General features: G+C 48.2%; 1 protein-coding gene across 1 annotated transcript in view; it reads left to right on the top strand.

The window, feature by feature from the left end:
- The window catches only part of LOC118380010 (extracellular matrix organizing protein FRAS1-like), a 423,703-nt gene that overhangs the window by 383,719 nt on the left and 21,070 nt on the right, over positions 1–18,914 (top strand). The window contains 16 exon segments of the mRNA XM_052462665.1: positions 209–368; positions 2,821–2,989; positions 4,116–4,362; positions 6,814–7,158; positions 7,436–7,596; positions 8,120–8,264; positions 8,517–8,722; positions 8,929–9,085; positions 9,323–9,523; positions 9,762–9,949; positions 10,212–10,487; positions 11,136–11,368; positions 13,528–13,688; positions 14,747–14,961; positions 15,302–15,452; positions 18,375–18,482. Of these exon segments, the coding sequence (XP_052318625.1) occupies positions 209–368; positions 2,821–2,989; positions 4,116–4,362; positions 6,814–7,158; positions 7,436–7,596; positions 8,120–8,264; positions 8,517–8,722; positions 8,929–9,085; positions 9,323–9,523; positions 9,762–9,949; positions 10,212–10,487; positions 11,136–11,368; positions 13,528–13,688; positions 14,747–14,961; positions 15,302–15,452; positions 18,375–18,482 (3,123 nt within the window).

Genomic DNA, 18,914 nt, shown 5'->3' with positions numbered 1-18,914 from the left:
TTGTGCGAACCTTGTGCTAACGTTGGTCTACGTTGTGCTAACGTTGGGTCTATGTTGTGCTAACCTTGTGCTAACGTTGGGTCTATGTTGTGCTAACCTTGGGTCTATGCTGTGCTAACCTTGTGCTAACGTTGGGTCTATGTTGTGCTAACCTTGGGTCTATGCTGTTTTTAACATTGTGTTAACTTGGCCCCCCTTCCCCCTCCAGCTGACGTTAACCTGGGCTTGATCCGCTACGTGCTCTTTGAAGAGAGCGTGACAGAGACCGTGGACAACTTTAAGTTCCTGGTGAAGGACGGCAAGCCCAACATTGTCTCTGATAACCTGTTCCATATCCAGTGGTCCCTCGTCAGCTTCCAACACCAGAGGTGAGAGAGACACAGCCAGCTGTAACAAGTACGGCCCAGCGTGTCATCAGACTCCCATAGACCGCTGTATGGATCAGACTCCCATAGACCGCTGTATGGATCAGACTCCCATAGACCGCTGTATGGATCAGACTCCCATAGACCGCTGTATGGATCAGACTCCCATAGACTGCTGTATGGATCAGACTCCCATAGACCGCTGTATGGATCAGACTCCCATAGACCGCTGTATGGATCAGACTCCCATAGACCGCTGTATGGATCAGACTCCCATAGACCGCTGTATGGATCAGACTCCCATAGACTGCTGTATGGATCAGACTCCCATAGACCGCTGTATGGATCAGACTCCCATAGACCGCTGTATGGATCAGACTCCCATAGACCGCTGTATGGATCAGACTCCCATAGACTGCTGTATGGATCAGACTCCCATAGACCGCTGTATGGATCAGACTCCCATAGACCGCTGTATGGATCAGACTCCCATAGACCGCTGTATGGATCAGACTCCCATAGACCGCTGTATGGATCAGACTCCCATAGACCGCTGTATGGATCAGACTCCCATAGACCCGTGTATGGATCAGACTCCCATAGACCGCTGTATGGATCAGACTCCCATAGACCCCCGTGTATGGATCAGACTCCCATAGACCGCTGTATGGATCAGACTCCCATAGACTGCTGTATGGATCAGACTCCCATAGACCGCTGTATGGATCAGACTCCCATAGACCGCTGTATGGATCAGACTCCCATAGACCGCTGTATGGATCAGACTCCCATAGACCCCGTGTATGGATCAGACTCCCATAGACCCGTGTATGGATCAGACTCCCATAGACCGCTGTATGGATCAGACTCCCATAGACCGCTGTATGGATCAGACTCCCATAGACCCGCTGTATGGATCAGACTCCCATAGACCCGTGTATGGATCAGACTCCCATTGACCGCTGTATGGATCAGACTCCCATAGACCGCTGTATGGATCAGACTCCCATAGACCGCTGTATGGATCAGACTCCCATAGACCGCTGTATGGATCAGACTCCCATAGACCGCTGTATGGATCAGACTCCCATAGACCGCTGTATGGATCAGACTCCCATAGACCGCTGTATGGATCAGACTCCCATAGACCGCTGTATGGATCAGACTCCCATAGACCACTGTATGGATCAGACTCCCATAGACCGCTGTATGGATCAGACTCCCATAGACCACTGTATGGATCAGACTCCCATAGACCGCTGTATGTATCAGACTCCCATAGACCGCTGTATGGATCAGACTCCCATAGACCCGTGTATGGATCAGACTCCCATAGACCGCTGTATGGATCAGACTCCCATAGACCGCTGTATGGATCAGACTCCCATAGACCGCTGTATGGATCAGACTCCCATAGACCCGTGTATGGATCAGACTCCCATAGACCGCTGTATGGATCAGACTCCCATAGACCGCTGTATGGATCAGACTCCCATAGACCGCTGTATGGATCAGACTCCCATAGACCGCTGTATGGATCAGACTCCCATAGACCGCTGTATGGATCAGACTCCCATAGACCACTGTATGGATCAGACTCCCATAGACCGCTGTATGGATCAGACTCCCATAGACCGCTGTATGGATCAGACTCCCATAGACCCGTGTATGGATCAGACTCCCATAGACCCGCTGTATGGATCAGCCTCCCATAGACCACTGTATGGATCAGACTCCCATAGACCCGTGTATGGATCAGACTCCCATAGACCGCTGTATGGATCAGACTCCCATAGACCGCTGTATGGATCAGACTCCCATAGACCCGTGTATGGATCAGACTCCCATAGACCGCTGTATGGATCAGACTCCCATAGACCGCTGTATGGATCAGACTCCCATAGACCGCTGTATGGATCAGACTCCCATAGACCGCTGTATGGATCAGACTCCCATAGACCGCTGTATGGATCAGACTCCCATAGACCGCTGTATGGATCAGACTCCCATAGACCGCTGTATGGATCAGACTCCCATAGACCCGCTGTATGGATCCGACTCCCATAGACCCGCTGTATGGATCAGACTCCCATAGACCCACTGTATGGATCAGACTCCCATAGACCCGTGTATGGATCAGACTCCCATAGACCGCTGTATGGATCAGACTCCCATAGACCGCTGTATGGATCAGACTCCCATAGACTGCTGTATGGATCAGACTCCCATAGACCCGCTGTATGGATCAGACTCCCATAGACCGCTGTATGGATCAGACTCCCATAGACCGCTGTATGGATCAGACTCCCAAACATCTTCATGGGTTTGCAACTTCTAAATTTGGCCACAGTTCTATACATACATATACATACAGTCCATTTCAGCTATTATCGTGTTGCTGTATGTCTGTCTTTATGTAACTGATGCCCTGTGATGCCCTCTGTGCCCCTCACAGCTACAATGTGAGTGAGAAGGCTGGCACGGTGTCGGTCACAGTGAAGAGGACGGGTAACCTGAACCAGTATGCCATCGTGCTGTGTCGTACGGAGCAGGGCACTGCCACCTCTACCTCCAGTGTGGGTTCTCTCCCCGGACAGCACGACTACGTGGAGTACGCTGGGCAGGTACTGTTATTTGATTTATTTAACCAGGCAAGTGAATGACAACATATTCTCTTTTTGAGGCAAAGCCTGGGAAACAGTTGTTGGAATACTCTCTCCTCTCCTCTCCTCTCCTCTCCTCTCCTCTCCTCTCCTCTCCTCTCCTCTCCTCTCCTCGTCTCTCCTCTCCTCTCCTCGCCTCGCCTCGCCTCTCCTCTCCTCTCCTCGTCTCTCCTCTCCTCTCCTCTCCTCTCCTCGCCTCGCCTCTCCTCTCCTCTCCTCTCCTCTCCTCTCCTCGTCTCTCCTCGTCTCTCCTCTCCTCTCCTCTCCTCTCCTCTCCTCTCCTCGCCTCGCCTCGCCTCTCTCTACTCTACTCTACTCTACTCTCCTCTCCTCTCCTCTCCTCGTCTCTCCTCTCCTCTCCTCGCCTCACCTCTGTTCTCCTCTCCTCTCCTCTGTTCTCCTCTCCTCTCCTCTCATCTGTTCTCCTCGCCTCGACCTATCCTCTCCTCCTCTCCTCTCCTCTCCATTCCTCTGTTCGCCTCGCCTCTCCTCTCCTCTGTTCTCCTCGCCTCGACCTCTCCTCCTCTCCTCTCCTTTCCTCTCCTCTCCTCTCCTCTTCTCTGTTCTCCTCGCCTCGACCTCTCCTCCTCTCCTCTCCTCTCCTCTCCTCTGTTCTCCTCACCTCGTCTCTCCTCTCCTCTCATTTCCTCTCCTCTCCTCGACCTCTCCTCTCCTCTCCTCTCCTCTGTTCGCCTCGTCTCTCCTCTCCTCTCCTCGCCTCTTCTCTGTTCGCCTCGCCTCTCCTCTCCTCTGTTCTCCTCACCTCACCTCGCCTTGACCTCTCCTCTCCTCTCCTCTGTTCTCCTCACCTCGTCTCTCCTCTCCACTCATTTCCTCTCCTCTCCTCTCCTCTCCTCGTCTCTCCTCGCCCCGCCTCTCCTCTCCTCTGTTCTCCTCTCCTCTCCTCTCCTCTCCTCTCCTCTCCTCTCCTCTCCTCTCCTCTCCTCTGTTCTCCTCGCCTCGCCTCTTCTCTGTTCTCCCCCCTCGCCTCGCCTCGCCTCTTCTCTTCTCTCCTCTGTTCTCCCCTCCTCTCCTCTTCTCATATTTGTGCTACACCCGTAACAACATCTCTAACCTCTTCCCCCAGGTCCAGTTTGACGAGCGGGAGGACACCAAGGTGTGTACCGTAGAGATCCAGGATGACAAGGTGTTTGAAGGTGTGGAGAGTTTCCAGATGGAGCTGAGCATGCCCATCTATGCCCTCCTGGGTCAGGTGACCCGCGCCAGCATCAACATCAACGACACAGAGGACGAACCCACGCTGCAGTTTGACAAGAAGACCTACTACGTCAACGAGAGTACCGGGTTTATACACGCCCCTATAGAGAGGAAAGGTATTAGTAACCATTACACTATCATTAACCCTACCCCAAACCTGACCCTGACTCTGTCCCTGACCTCAACCCTGACCCCAACCCTGACCTCCACCCTGACCCCAACCCTGACTCTGTCCCTGACCTCAACCCTGACCCCAACCCTGACTCTGTCCCTGACCCCAAACCTGACCCCAACCCTGACCCAACCCTGACTCTGTCCCTGACCTCAACCCTGACCCCAACCCTGACCTCCACCCTGACCCCAACCCTGACTCTGTCCCTGACCTCAACCCTGACCCCAACCCTGACTGTCCCTGACCCTGACTCTGTCCCTGACCCCAAACCTGACCCCAACCCTGACCCAACCCTGACTCTGTCCCTGACCCCAAACCTGACCCCAACCCTGACCCAACCCTGACTCTGTCCCTGACCTCAACCCTGACCCCAACCCTGACCTCCACCCTGACCCCAACCCTGACTCTGTCCCTGACCTCAACCCTGACCCCAACCCTGACTCTGTCCCTGACCCTGACTCTGTCCCTGACCCCAAACCTGACCCCAACCCTGACCCAACCCTGACTCTGTCCCTGACCCCAAACCTGACCCTGATTCCATCCCTGACTCTGTCCCTGACCCCAACCCTGACCCTGACTCTGTCCCTGACCCCAAACCTGACCCCAACCCTGTCCCCATCCCTGACCCTGACCCCAAACCTGACCCTGATTCCATCCCTGACTCTGTCCCTGACCTCAACCCTGACCCCAACCCTGACCCCAACCCTGACCCCGTCCCTGACCCTGACTCTGTCCCTGTCCCTGACCTCAACCCTGACCCCAACCTTGACCCCATCCCTGACCCTGACTCCGTCCCTGACCCCAACACTGACCCTGACCCCATCAAGAGGTAATTGAGGAGGAGACTGCTAGTAGCCTATCACTCAAACAAAGATAAGCATTTCGCTATACTCGCATTGACATCTACTAACCATGTGTATATGACCAATAACATCTATTAACCATGTGACCAATAACATCTGCTAACCATGTGTATGTGACCAATAACATCTTCTAACCATGTGACCAATAACATTTGCTAACCATGTGTATGTCAAATCAAATCAAATGTATTTATATAGCCCTTCGTACTTCAGCTGATATCTCAAAGTGCTGTACAGAAACCCAGCCTAAAACCCCAAACAGCAAGCAATGCAGGTGTAGAAGCACGGTGGCTAGGAAAAACTCCCTAGAAAGGCCAAAACCTAGGAAGAAACCTAGAGAGGAACCAGGCTATGTGACCAATTACATCTGCTAACCATGTGACCAATAACATCTACTAACCATGTATATGTGACCAATAACATCTGCTAACCATGTGTATGTGACCATTAACATCTGGTAAACATGTGTATGTGACCATTAACATCTACTAACCATGTGTATGTGACCATTAACATCTGCTAACCATGTGACCAATAACATCTGCTAACCATGTGTATGTGACCATTAACATCTGCTAACCATGTGACCAATAACATCTGCTAACCATGTGTATGTGACCAATAACATCTACTAACCATGTGACCAATAACATCTTCTAACCATGTGTATGTGACCATTAACATCTACTAACCATGTGTATGTGACCAATAACATCTGCTAACCATGTGACCAATACCATCTGCTAACCATGTGTATGTGACCATTAACATCTACTAACCATGTGACCAATAACATCTTCTAACCATGTGTATGTGACCAATAACATCTACTAACCATGTGTATGTGACCAATAACATCTGCTAACCATGTGACCAATAACATCTGCTAACCATGTGTATGTGACCAATAACATCTGCTAACCATGTGCATGTGACCAATAACATCTGCTAACCATGTGACCGATACATTTTGATTTGATTTGACCTGCGCCTTCCAGTAGTGCTGCTTAGTGCAGTGATAGTCCATTCCTTCAGATCACCATCCAGGGTGTGGCAGGTAGCTTAGTGGTTAGCGCTTTGGACTTGTCACCGAAAGTTTGCAAGATCAAATCACTGAGCTGACAAGGTAAAAACAATCTGTCGTTCTGCCCCTGAACAGGCAGTTAACCCACTGTTCCTAGACCAGTTAACCCACTGTTCCTAGACCAGTTAACCCACTGTTCCTAGACCAGTTAACCCACTGTTCCTAGACCAGTTAACCCACTGTTCCTAGACCAGTTAACTCACTGTTCCTAGACCAGTTAACCCACTGTTCCTAGACCAGTTAACCCACTGTTCCTAGACCAGTTAACTCACTGTTCCTAGGCCGTCATTGAAAATAAGAATTTGTTCTTAACTGACTTGCCTAGTTAAATAAAGGTAAAATAAAATAAATAAGAGGGACTGAGGGTTAAATGTAACACATTTCAGTTGTACCACTGACTGGGTATCACGCTTTCCAAACAGTCTTTCCTCCATCTCTCTCCCTCCAGGTGACACCAGCAGTACGGTCTCGGCTCTCTGTCACACGGTCCCTAAGTCAGCTAAGGGAAGCGGTCCACACGGCCTGGAGTCTGGGTCGGACTATAAGAGTCGAGGTATGACTGGCGACAGCAGGGTCGTCTTCGGCCCCGGCGTCTCCAGGTCCACCTGCGACGTCAAGCTCATCGACGACAGCGAATACGAACTCTCCGAGGAGTTTGAGCTCCACCTGTCGGACGCCTCGGATAACGCCCGCATGGGCGATGTCAGCGTGGCGACGGTGGTTATCCACGGGCCAAATGATGCTTCGACGGTATCCCTGGGAAACGCTACGTTTACGTTCAGCGAGGACGTCGGTGAGAGCTCATTATGCGTTATAACAGCAGGTTATAAAGGCTAATAAGCAGTTATTAAGCAGTTAACATGCAGGTTAAAAGTGTGACTGAGGATAGTTATATATCTGGTGACTTGACTTGCTTCCTGTTCTCCCAACGGTCACATTTCTACGTTCAAGTCATCAACAATCAATAGATATACTTTATATCATCGCTCGAATGAACCGTTGGGAGAACAGGAGGTATAACTCTAACCTCTGACCTGACACCCCCTAACCTCGGACCCTTGATCTCCCAGGCACCATAGAGATCCCAGTGATGCGTCAGGGCAGTGACCTGTCGTCAGTGACCTCTGTGTGGTGCGCCACGCGCCCCTCCGACCCCCCCTCCGCCACCCCCGGGGTCGACTACATCCCCTCCTCCAGGAGGGTGGAGTTCAAAGCCGGAAAGACTGTGGAGGTAAAGAAGAAAAACATTTTGTTATTGTTTTATTGTCTAAAATACCAATGTAAGCGATGTAATCATTTTTCAAAAATATTTTAGTTGTGTTGCTTTTTTGTATTGAGAGGAATTTAGTGTCATGGTCCGTCTCTTTCCTCTGTCTCACTCTCTCTCTCTCTCTCTGTCTCTCTGTCTCTCTCTCTCTCTCTCTCTCTCTCTCTCTCTCTCTCTCTCTCTCTCTCTCTTTCCTCTGTCTCTCTCTTTCCTCTGTCTCTCTCTCTCTCTTTCCTCTCTCTTCCTCTGTCTCTCTCTCTCTCTTTCTCTCTTTCCTCTGTCTCTCTCTCTCTCTCTCTCTCTCTCTCTCTCTCTTTCTCTCTCTCTCTCTGTCTTTCTCTCTTTCTCTCTCTTACTCTCTCTGTCTCTCTCACTCTCTCTCTCTCTCTCTCTCTCTCTGTCTCTCTGTCTCTCTCTCTCTGTGTCTCTCTCTCTCTCTCTCTCTCTCTCTCTCTCTCTCTCTCTCTCTCTCTCTCTCTCGCTCCAGACGTGCAGTCTGACCATCATGGATGACATCCAGAACCCAGCCATAGAGGGGGCTGAGTCCTTTGTAGTGTTCCTCTCCTCCCCTCAGGGGGCCGTCCTTCTGGAACCTTTCCAAGCCTCCGTGGTCATCACGGACACCTTGGACCGTACGTACACCCCTACACACACACACACCTGTCTTCTAGAGCAGAGGTTTTCTAACTTTTGTTGCCCAGCAACCCACGCACAGGCAAACCGGCGACCCAGGGACTCCCATCATATGTTAGCAAAGACTAAATAAAAGTCACATCTAGATCACCGTCTCCTGGAAGCAGTTGAACACCTTCTGAAATGGTAAGTGGTATTGCACAGTACTTCATAATCCCTGCTCATTTACCCCAACAATTCCTTCCTCCCAGTTCCCAGCATGCAGTTTGAGAAGACGGCGTACAAGGTGACGGAGAAGGAGGGCGTGCTGGACATCCCCGTCGTTCGAACGGGAGACCTGACGGTCAAGTCCTCTGTCCGTTGCTTCACTCGCACCATGTCTGCCATGGTGATGGACGACTTTGAGGAGAGGAGAAACGCAGACGACTCGCGTATCTCCTTCCTCCAGGGAGAGAAGGTAGGTTCTTTAGCCCACAGTGGTTCTTCACGGGAATGGTGTTATAATAGTTGGTACATATTAGTGTTAAAATGTGTTAAAAAAAACTCTGTATGGAGCCCTACCAGACCAATACAGTTGGCTTTGATGTTATGCTGATGATGATGATGATGATGATGATGATGATGATGATGATGATGATGATGATGATGATGATGATGATCCAGGTAAAGAACTGCACGGTGCACATCAACGACGACTCGGTGTTCGAGCCTGAGGAGGAGTTCCAGGTGCATCTTGGGACGCCGCTTGGGGACCAATGGAGTGGAGCCTTGGTGGGAGTTAGTGACGTTGTCACGGTAACCATCACTAACGACGAGGACGGTAAACAACGGGACAGGTTTCCCTGTTCTCAGTGCTTCTCTACATATGAATAGAGTGGCAGACTGGCTGTTGATAGTTTGTATTGTATGTAATGTATTGCATAAGGTAATGACATTGTAAGACACAGTACAAACAGGAATTGCAAACAGGGCATATTTTTACATAGAAAAAAAATTAATTGTATGTTTCATTTCACATGTTCATTATAAAGTGAACATTGATATTGTACCACCCCAGCCCCCACCATAGAGTTTGAGCAGGCGTCGTACCAGGTGAGGGAGCCTCCCGGGCCAGACGGCATCGAGGTGCTTCACATCATGGTGGTCAGGACAGGAGACCAGGCCCGCACCTCCAAGGTCCGTTGCAGCACCCGGGACGGATCAGCCCAGTCCGGAGTGGACTACAACCCCAAGAGCAGAGTGCTCAAATTCACCCCTGGTCAGTAAGACTTAATGAGGAGGAGCATTATGGGTAGTGAAGTACATCTGTCTACAAGAACCTCATAGCCAATCACACTGCTCTTAAGTGACTCGGTGCCGTGCATATTTATTCACCAGTTTCAGAGGGACTTTGACAGGAAATTGAATATGTTTTTACATTATTTGAAGGTATGTTGCATGATACAGCATAAGTAAACATGACTCAACTTTTTATTTTTTATTTTTTTTCCATGAAGGCATGGACCACATCCTGTTCAATGTGGAGATTCTGTCCAATGAGGACAGAGAGTGGCACGAGTCCTTCTCGTTGGTCCTCGGACCTGACGACCCAGTGGAGGCGGTGCTTGGAGAGATCACCACGGCAACAGTCACCATCCTGGACCAGGAAGCTGTGGGGAGTCTCATCCTACCGGCCACGCCCATTGTAAGGAACATGGCTCACATTCAAAATTTAAAATGGAATTATTTTAGTATTATGCTTATTATAAAATCATTCAGGTACAATTACCTCATATAAGTTGTATATTGAAAATGGTAAATTCATTCTTTAAAGATTGTAGCATGGTTTCTGAGATGAATCCTATCTTGAGATAGGCGTGTATTGATTCTGTCAGTGCTTTCTGACAGCTAACTGTCTTTCATCAAAATGGAACGATGAACTTTAACCTCCCCTTGAACTCCCCCAGGTGGTTTCTCTGTCAGACTATGATAACGTGGCTGAGGTGTCCAGGGAGGGCAGTAAGAAGCAGCCGTCGCCTGGTTACCCCCTGGTGTGTGTGACGCCCTGCGACCCCCACTACCCCAAATACTCTGTGATGAGGGAGCGCTGCGGCGAGGCAGGCATCAACCAGACCTCTGTTCACTTCTCCTGGGAGGTGGCTGCCCCTACAGACACCAACGGGGCCAGGTCACCCTTCGAGACCGTCACTGATACCACACCCTATACTGGTGTTAACCATATGGTGAGTAGTAGTAGTATAGTAGTAGTGATGGTAGTAGTAGTGGTGGTAGTAGTAGTGGTGGTAGTAGTAGTAGTAGTAGTGGTGGTAGTAGTAGTAGTAGTAGTAGTAGTAGTAGTAGTAGTAGTAGTGGTGGTAGTAGTAGTAGTAGTAGTAGTAGTAGTAGTAGTAGTAGTAGTAGTAGCAGTAGTAGTAGTAGGAGTAGGAGTAGTAGTAGTAGTTGTAGTAGCAGCATTAGCAGTAGTAGTAGTAGTAGTAGTAGTAGTAGTAGTAGTGGTGGTGGTAGTAGTAGTAGTAGTAGTAATAGTAGTAGTAGTAGTAGTGTGGTAGCAGTAGTAGTAGTAGTAGTAGTAGTGGTGGTAGCAGTAGTAGTAGTAGTAGTAATAGTAGTAGTAGTAGTAGTGGTGGTAGCAGTAGTGGTAGTAGTAGTAGTAGTTGTGGTAGCAGTAGTAGTAGTGGTAGTAGTTGTAGTGGTAGGATAATTATTATTAGTATTTTAACCATCAAGTGAGTAGCGATTGGAAGTTGTGAGTAGAATGTAGAAGTTCTGTTTGTTGTTTGTCCCGGGCTTCTGTTTATGAGCTACAGCTGGTGGTTCCAAATGCATGATTGATGATGAAGTTTGATTGGCTGTCGGTATTTAATCAACAGGTCCTGGACAGTATCTATTTCTCTCGGCGGTTCCATGTACGCTGTGTGGCTCAGGCCCGGGACAAGTCCGGCCATCTTGGAACACCCCTGAGGAGTAACATAGCAACCGTCAGCACCGAGTGTTCCATCTGCCACACCCCCGTCACCACGGGAACCGCCAGAGGGTTCCAGGCCCAGTCGTTCATCGCCACGCTGAAGTACCTGGACGTCAAACACAAGAGGCATCCGAACCGGTGAGCAGGGAAGCATTCACACACGTAAACACACACACAAACACACAGGCAGGCATGTACACACATAAACACACACACACAGGCAGGCATGTACACACACAAACATACACACACACACACAGGCAGACATGTACACACAAACATACACACAGGCACGCATGTACACACACAAACACACAGGCAGGCATGTACACACATAAACACACACACACAGGCAGGCATGTACACACACAAACATACACACAAACACACAGGCAGGCATGTACACACAAACACACACAGGCACACATGTACACACATAAACACACAGGCACGCATGTACACACACAAACACACAGGCACACATGTACACACACAAACACACAGGCACACATGTACACACACAAACACACAGGCACACATGTACACACACAAACACACAGGCACACATGTACACACATAAACACACAGGCACGCATGTACACACACAAACACACAGGCACACATGTACACACACAAATAGTGAAGGGGGAAGTCGCGAGTTACATATCTGGATTTTATTTTTGATGGTATATCACAAAAGTATTTTGGACAATATCGGAACATCATTTTGGAGATAGTAGGCTGCACCTGCACCATCATCTTGTTTTGTATACTTTTATTTATCAGACTGTTTATCTTCCTGAATATAATAGCAGGAAAACACCTCCATGTGGTCTATAATAGTTCTAGAACACCTCCATGTGGTCTATAATAGTTCTAGAACACCTCCATGTGGTCTATAATAGTTCTAGAACACCTCCATATGGTCTATAATAGTTCTAGAACACCTCCATGTGGTCTATAATAGTTCTAGAACACCTCCATATGGTCTATAATAGTTCTAGAACACCTCCATATGGTCTATAATAGTTCTAGAACACCTCCATGTGGTCTATAATAGTTCTAGAACACCTCCATATGGTCTATAATAGTTCTAGAACACCTCCATATGGTCTATAATAGTTCTAGAACACCTCCATATGGTCTATAATAGTAGAACACGTCCATATGGTCTATAATAGTTCTAGAACACCTCCACATGGTCTATAATAGTTCTAGAACATCTCCACATGGTCTACAATAGTTCTAGAACATCTCCACATGGTCTATAATAGTTCTAGAACACCTCCATATGGTCTATAATAGTTCTAGAACACGTCCACGTGGTCTATAATAGTTCTAGAACACCTCCATATGGTCTATAATAGTTCTAGAACACCTCCATATGGTCTATAATACTTCTAGAACACCTCCATATGGTCTATAATAGTAGAACACGTCCATATGGTCTATAATAGTTCTAGAACACCTCCACATGGTGTATAATAGTTCTAGAACACCTCCATATGGTCTATAATAGTTCTAGAACACCTCCATATGGTATATAATAGTTCTAGAACATCTCCACATGGTCTATAATAGTTCTAGAACATCTCCACATGGTCTATAATAGTTCTAGAACACCTCCATTTGGTCTATAATAGTTCTAGAACACGTCCACGTGGTCTATAATAGTTCTAGAACACCTCCATATGGTCTATAATAGTTCTAGAACACCTCCATATGGTCTATAATAGTAGAACACGTCCATATGGTCTATAATAGTTCTAGAACACCTCCATATGGTCTATAATAGTTCTAGAACACCTCCATATGGTCTATAATAGTTCTAGAACATCTCCATATGGTCTATAATAGTTCTAGAACATCTCCATATGGTCTATAATAGTTCTAGAACACCTCCATATGGTCTATAATAGTAGAACACGTCCATATGGTCTATAATAGTTCTAGAACACCTCCATATGGTCTATAATAGTTCTAGAACACCTCCATATGGTCTATAATAGTTCTAGAACACGTCCATATGGTCTATAATAGTTCTAGAACACCTCCATATGGTCTATAATAGTTCTAGAACACCTCCATATGGTCTATAATAGTTCTAGAACACCTCCATATGGTCTATAATAGTTCTAGAACACCTCCATATGGTCTATAATAGTTCTAGAACACCTCCATGTGGTCTATAATAGTTCTAGAACACCTCCATGTGGTCTATAATAGTTCTAGAACACCTCCATGTGGTCTATAATAGTTCTAGAACACTATCCTTGTGTTGTCTTTTTATTCTGCAGTATCCACATCTCGGTGCAGATCCCCCACCAGGACGGTATGCTGCCCCTAGTATCCAGCATGCCCCTCCACAACCTGCACTTCCTGCTGTCAGAGTCCATCTACAGACAACAGCACGTCTGTTCTAACCTGGTCACTCTCAAAGACCTGCAGGGTGTCTCCGGTAAGGACACACGCAGACGCTCTAAAGTGTGTTACATCAGACACATGGCACATACACATACACACACACACTCATGCACACATATACACATGCATACACAGACTCTTGCAACAAATTATAAACACCCTTCCTCTAACAAAGTGTTTGACATGTCCTCTCTGTGTGTCTGTCCTCTCTGTGTGTCTCTGTCCTCTCTGTGTGTCTCTGTCCTCTCCCTGTGTGTCTCTGTCCTCTTTCTCTGTGTGTCTCTGTCCTCTCTCTCTGGGTGTCTCTTCCCTCTCTCTCTGGGTGTCTCTTTCCTCTCTCTCTGTGTCTCTGTCCTCTCTGTGTTTCTCTGTCCTCTCTCTCTTGGTGTCTCTGTCCTCTCTCTCTCTTGGTGTCTCTGTCCTCTCTCTCTCTCTGTGTGTCTCTGTCCTCTCTCTCTCTCTGTGTCTCTGTCCTCTGTGTGTTTCTCCGTCCTCTCTCTCTTGGTGTCTCTGTCCTCTCTCTCTCTTGGTGTCTCTGTCCTCTCTCTCTCTGTGTCTCTGTCCTCTCTCTCTCTCTGTGTCTCTGTCCTCTGTGTGTTTCTCTGTCCTCTCTCTCTTGGTTTCTCTGTCCTCTCTCTCTTGGTGTCTCTGTCCTCTCTCTCTCTCTGTGTCTCTGTCCTCTCTCTCTCTCTGTGTCTCTGTCCTCTGTGTGTTTCTCTGTCCTCTCTCTCTTGGTGTCTCTGTCCTCTCTCTCTCTTGGTGTCTCTGTCCTCTCTCTCTCTTGGTGTCTCTGTCCTCTCTCTCTCCTGGTGTCTCTGTCCTCTCTCTCTCTCTGTGTCTCTGTCCTCTGTGTGTTTCTCTGTCCTCTCTCTCTTGGTGTCTCTGTCCTCTCTCTCTCTTGGTGTCTGTGTCCTCTCTCTCTCTTGGTGTCTCTGTCCTCTCTCTCTCTCTGTGTCTCTGTCCTCTGTGTGTTTCTCTGTCCTCTCTCTCTTGGTTTCTCTGTCCTCTCTCTCTTGGTGTCTCTGTCCTCTCTCTCTCTGTGTGTCTCTGTCCTCTCTCTCTCTCTGTGTGTCTGTCCTCTGTGTGTTTCAGAGATGGGTTTCCTGGATGGTGTCCAGTATGACAGTATCTCTCTGGGTCCGGGTTACGACAGACCCTACCAGTTCAACCCCGGTGTCCGAGAGGCTCAGAGCATCCGGCTGTATAAACACCTCAACATGAGGAGCTGCATCTGGACCTTCGATGCCTACTACGACATGACGGAACTCATAGACGTCTGTGGAGGCTCAGTCACTGCCGACTTCCAGGTACGAGAGACTCCCTCGGGTTCAGGTACCGTACCCTCGTCTAGTGGGTTATCTATGTCACTGCATTTTGTTTCGCTGTCCTCTGCATTTACTCCAGTTTATTTTCATTGACCTGAAGGCTTGAATACAATCTAACATGACTAGTGAACATAATCTTCTCACAGAAGTCTACAGTGTTACAGTTTCCCTGTGACTCATCCTTCCGTGCCAACCACCGTATGCAAAACAGTCTAAGGACTGACAATAGCTGTTTTAAATCATGCCACGTTGTGTAACACCTTGTGTCATTTTGTCACCTCATGTCATCTGATCTCACGTCGTGTCTTTATGTCCCTCCCAGGCGAGGGACTCGGCCCAGTCGTTCCTGACGGTGCAGGTTCCTCTCTACGTGTCGTATATCTACGTAACAGCTCCCAGGGGCTGGGCTTCACTGGAACACCACACTGAAATGGAGATCTCTTTCTTCTACGACACCGTGCTCTGGAGGACAGGTGAGGGGCTGTGTGGGGGGGGGTCTGTGGGGGGGATGCTCTGGAGGACAGGTCTGTGTCTCTCCTTGGAAGTGTTGTCTTCCTGTGTAAATCCATTTAACTAGTATGTCTCTGTGTCCACTAGGCATCCAGACAGACAGCGTTCTGTTCCTGTGTATCTCTGTTTAACTGGTATGTCTCTGTGTCCACTAGGCATCCAGACAGACAGCGTTCTGTTCCTGTGTATCTCTGTTTAACTGGTCTGTCTCTGTGTCCACTAGGCATCCAGACAGACAGCGTTCTGTTCCTGTGTATCTCTGTTTAACTGGTATGTCTCTGTGTCCACTAGGCATCCAGACAGACAGCGTTCTGTTCCTGTGTATCTCTGTTTAACTGGTATGTCTCTGTGTCCACTAGGCATCCAGACAGACAGCGTTCTGTTCCTGTGTATCTCTGTTTAACTGGTATGTCTCTGTGTCCACTAGGCATCCAGACAGACAGCGTTCTGTTCCTGTGTATCTCTGTTTAACTGGTCTGTCTCTGTGTCCACTAGGCATCCAGACAGACAGCGTTCTGTTCCTGTGTATCTCTGTTTAACTGGTCTGTCTCTGTGTCCACTAGGCATCCAGACAGACAGCGTTCTGTTCCTGTGTATCTCTGTTTAACTGGTCTGTCTCTGTGTCCACTAGGCATCCAGACAGACAGCGTTCTGTTCCTGTGTATCTCTGTTTAACTGGTATGTCTCTGTGTATCTCTGTTTAACTGGTCTGTCTCTGTGTCCACTAGGCATCCAGACAGACAGCGTTCTGTTCCTGTGTATCTCTGTTTAACTGGTATGTCTCTGTGTCCACTAGGCATCCAGACAGACAGCGTTCTGTTCCTGTGTATCTCTGTTTAACTGGTCTGTCTCTGTGTCCACTAGGCATCCAGACAGACAGCGTTCTGTTCCTGTGTATCTCTGTTTAACTGGTATGTCTCTGTGTATCTCTGTTTAACTGGTATGTCTCTGTGTCCACTAGGCATCCAGACAGACAGCGTTCTGTTCCTGTGTATCTCTGTTTAACTGGTATGTCTCTGTGTATCTCTGTTTAACTGGTATGTCTCTGTGTCCACTAGGCATCCAGACAGACAGCGTTCTGTTCCTGTGTATCTCTGTTTAACTGGTCTGTCTCTGTGTCCACTAGGCATCCAGACAGACAGCGTTCTGTCTCTGTGTCCACTAGGCATCCAGACAGACAGCGTTCTGTCTCTGTGTCCACTAGGCATCCAGACAGACAGCGTTCTGTCTCTGTGTCCACTAGGCATCCAGACAGACAGCGTTCTGTCTCTGTGTCCACTAGGCATCCAGACAGACAGCGTTCTGTCTCTGTGTCCACTAGGCATCCAGACAGACAGCGTTCTGTTCCTGTGTATCTCTGTTTAACTGGTATGTCTCTGTGTCCACTAGGCATCCAGACAGACAGCGTTCTGTCTCTGTGTCCACTAGGCATCCAGACAGACAGCGTTCTGTTCCTGTGTATCTCTGTTTAACTGGTATGTCTCTGTGTCCACTAGGCATCCAGACAGACAGCGTTCTGTTCCTGTGTATCTCTGTTTAACTGGTATGTCTCTGTGTCCACTAGGCATCCAGACAGACAGCGTTCTGTTCCTGTGTATCTCTGTTTAACTGGTATGTCTCTGTGTCCACTAGGCATCCAGACAGACAGCGTTCTGTTCCTGTGTATCTCTGTTTAACTGGTATGTCTCTGTGTCCACTAGGCATCCAGACAGACAGCGTTCTGTTCCTGTGTATCTCTGTTTAACTGGTATGTCTCTGTGTCCACTAGGCATCCAGACAGACAGCGTTCTGTTCCTGTGTATCTCTGTTTAACTGGTCTGTCTCTGTGTCCACTAGGCATCCAGACAGACAGCGTTCTGTTCCTGTGTATCTCTGTTTAACTGGTCTGTCTCTGTGTCCACTAGGCATCCAGACAGACAGCGTTCTGTTCCTGTGTATCTCTGTTTAACTGGTCTGTCTCTGTGTCCACTAGGCATCCAGACAGACAGCGTTCTGTTCCTGTGTATCTCTGTTTAACTGGTACTAGGCATCCAGACAGACAGCGTTCTGTTCCTGTGTATCTCTGTTTAACTGGTCTGTCTCTGTGTCCACTAGGCATCCAGACAGACAGCGTTCTGTTCCTGTGTATCTCTGTTTAACTGGTATGTCTCTGTGTCCACTAGGCATCCAGACAGACAGCGTTCTGTTCCTGTGTATCTCTGTTTAACTGGTCTGTCTCTGTGTCCACTAGGCATCCAGACAGACAGCGTTCTGTTCCTGTGTATCTCTGTTTAACTGGTATGTCTCTGTGTATCTCTGTTTAACTGGTCTGTCTCTGTGTCCACTAGGCATCCAGACAGACAGCGTTCTGTTCCTGTGTATCTCTGTTTAACTGGTCTGTCTCTGTGTCCACTAGGCATCCAGACAGACAGCGTTCTGTTCCTGTGTATCTCTGTTTAACTGGTCTGTCTCTGTGTCCACTAGGCATCCAGACAGACAGCGTTCTGTTCCTGTGTATCTCTGTTTAACTGGTCTGTCTCTGTGTCCACTAGGCATCCAGACAGACAGCGTTCTGTTCCTGTGTATCTCTGTTTAACTGGTATGTCTCTGTGTCCACTAGGCATCCAGACAGACAGCGTTCTGTTCCTGTGTATCTCTGTTTAACTGGTCTGTGTATCTCTGTTTAACTGGTCTGTCACTAGGCATCCAGACAGACAGCGTTCTGTTCCTGTGTATCTCTGTTTAACTGGTCTGTCTCTGTGTCCACTAGGCATCCAGACAGACAGCGTTCTGTTCCTGTGTATCTCTGTTTAACTGGTATGTCTCTGTGTCCACTAGGCATCCAGACAGACAGCGTTCTGTTCCTGTGTATCTCTGTTTAACTGGTATGTCTCTGTGTCCACTAGGCATCCAGACAGACAGCGTTCTGTCAGCCAGACTCCAGATCATCAGGATCTACATAAGAGAAGATGGCCGTCTGGTCATCGAGTTCAAAACACACGCCAAGTTCAGGGGTCAGTCCTCAATGACCTGTGTACTACTGTAGTGTACGGTATCACGTAGCCTCCTGTAAATTGCTACGCTATAGAAACGTCTCGTAAATTTCGGAAAGTATTCAGACAACTTGACTTTTTCCACATTTTGTTTTACGTTACAACCTTATTCTAAAATGTTTTTAATTGTTTTTTTTTCCCCTCATGACTCTGCACACAATACCCCATAATGCTAATTTATAATTACAAAAAAACTGAAATATCAAATGTACATAAGTATTCTGACCTCTCAAGCTCTGTCAGGTTGGATGGGGAGCGTAGCGGCACAGCTATTTTCAGGTCTCTCAAGAGATGTTTGATCAGGTTCAAGTCCTGGCTCTGGCTGGGGGACTGAAGAACATTCAGAGACTTGTCCTGAAGCTACTCCCATGTTGTTTTGGCTGTGTGCTTAAG

This window comes from Oncorhynchus keta, chromosome 14 (assembly GCF_023373465.1).
Source record: "Oncorhynchus keta strain PuntledgeMale-10-30-2019 chromosome 14, Oket_V2, whole genome shotgun sequence".
Lineage (NCBI taxonomy): Eukaryota > Metazoa > Chordata > Actinopteri > Salmoniformes > Salmonidae > Oncorhynchus > Oncorhynchus keta.
Note: the sequence above shows the minus strand (reverse complement) of the source record. Positions and strands in the feature narration are given on the sequence as shown.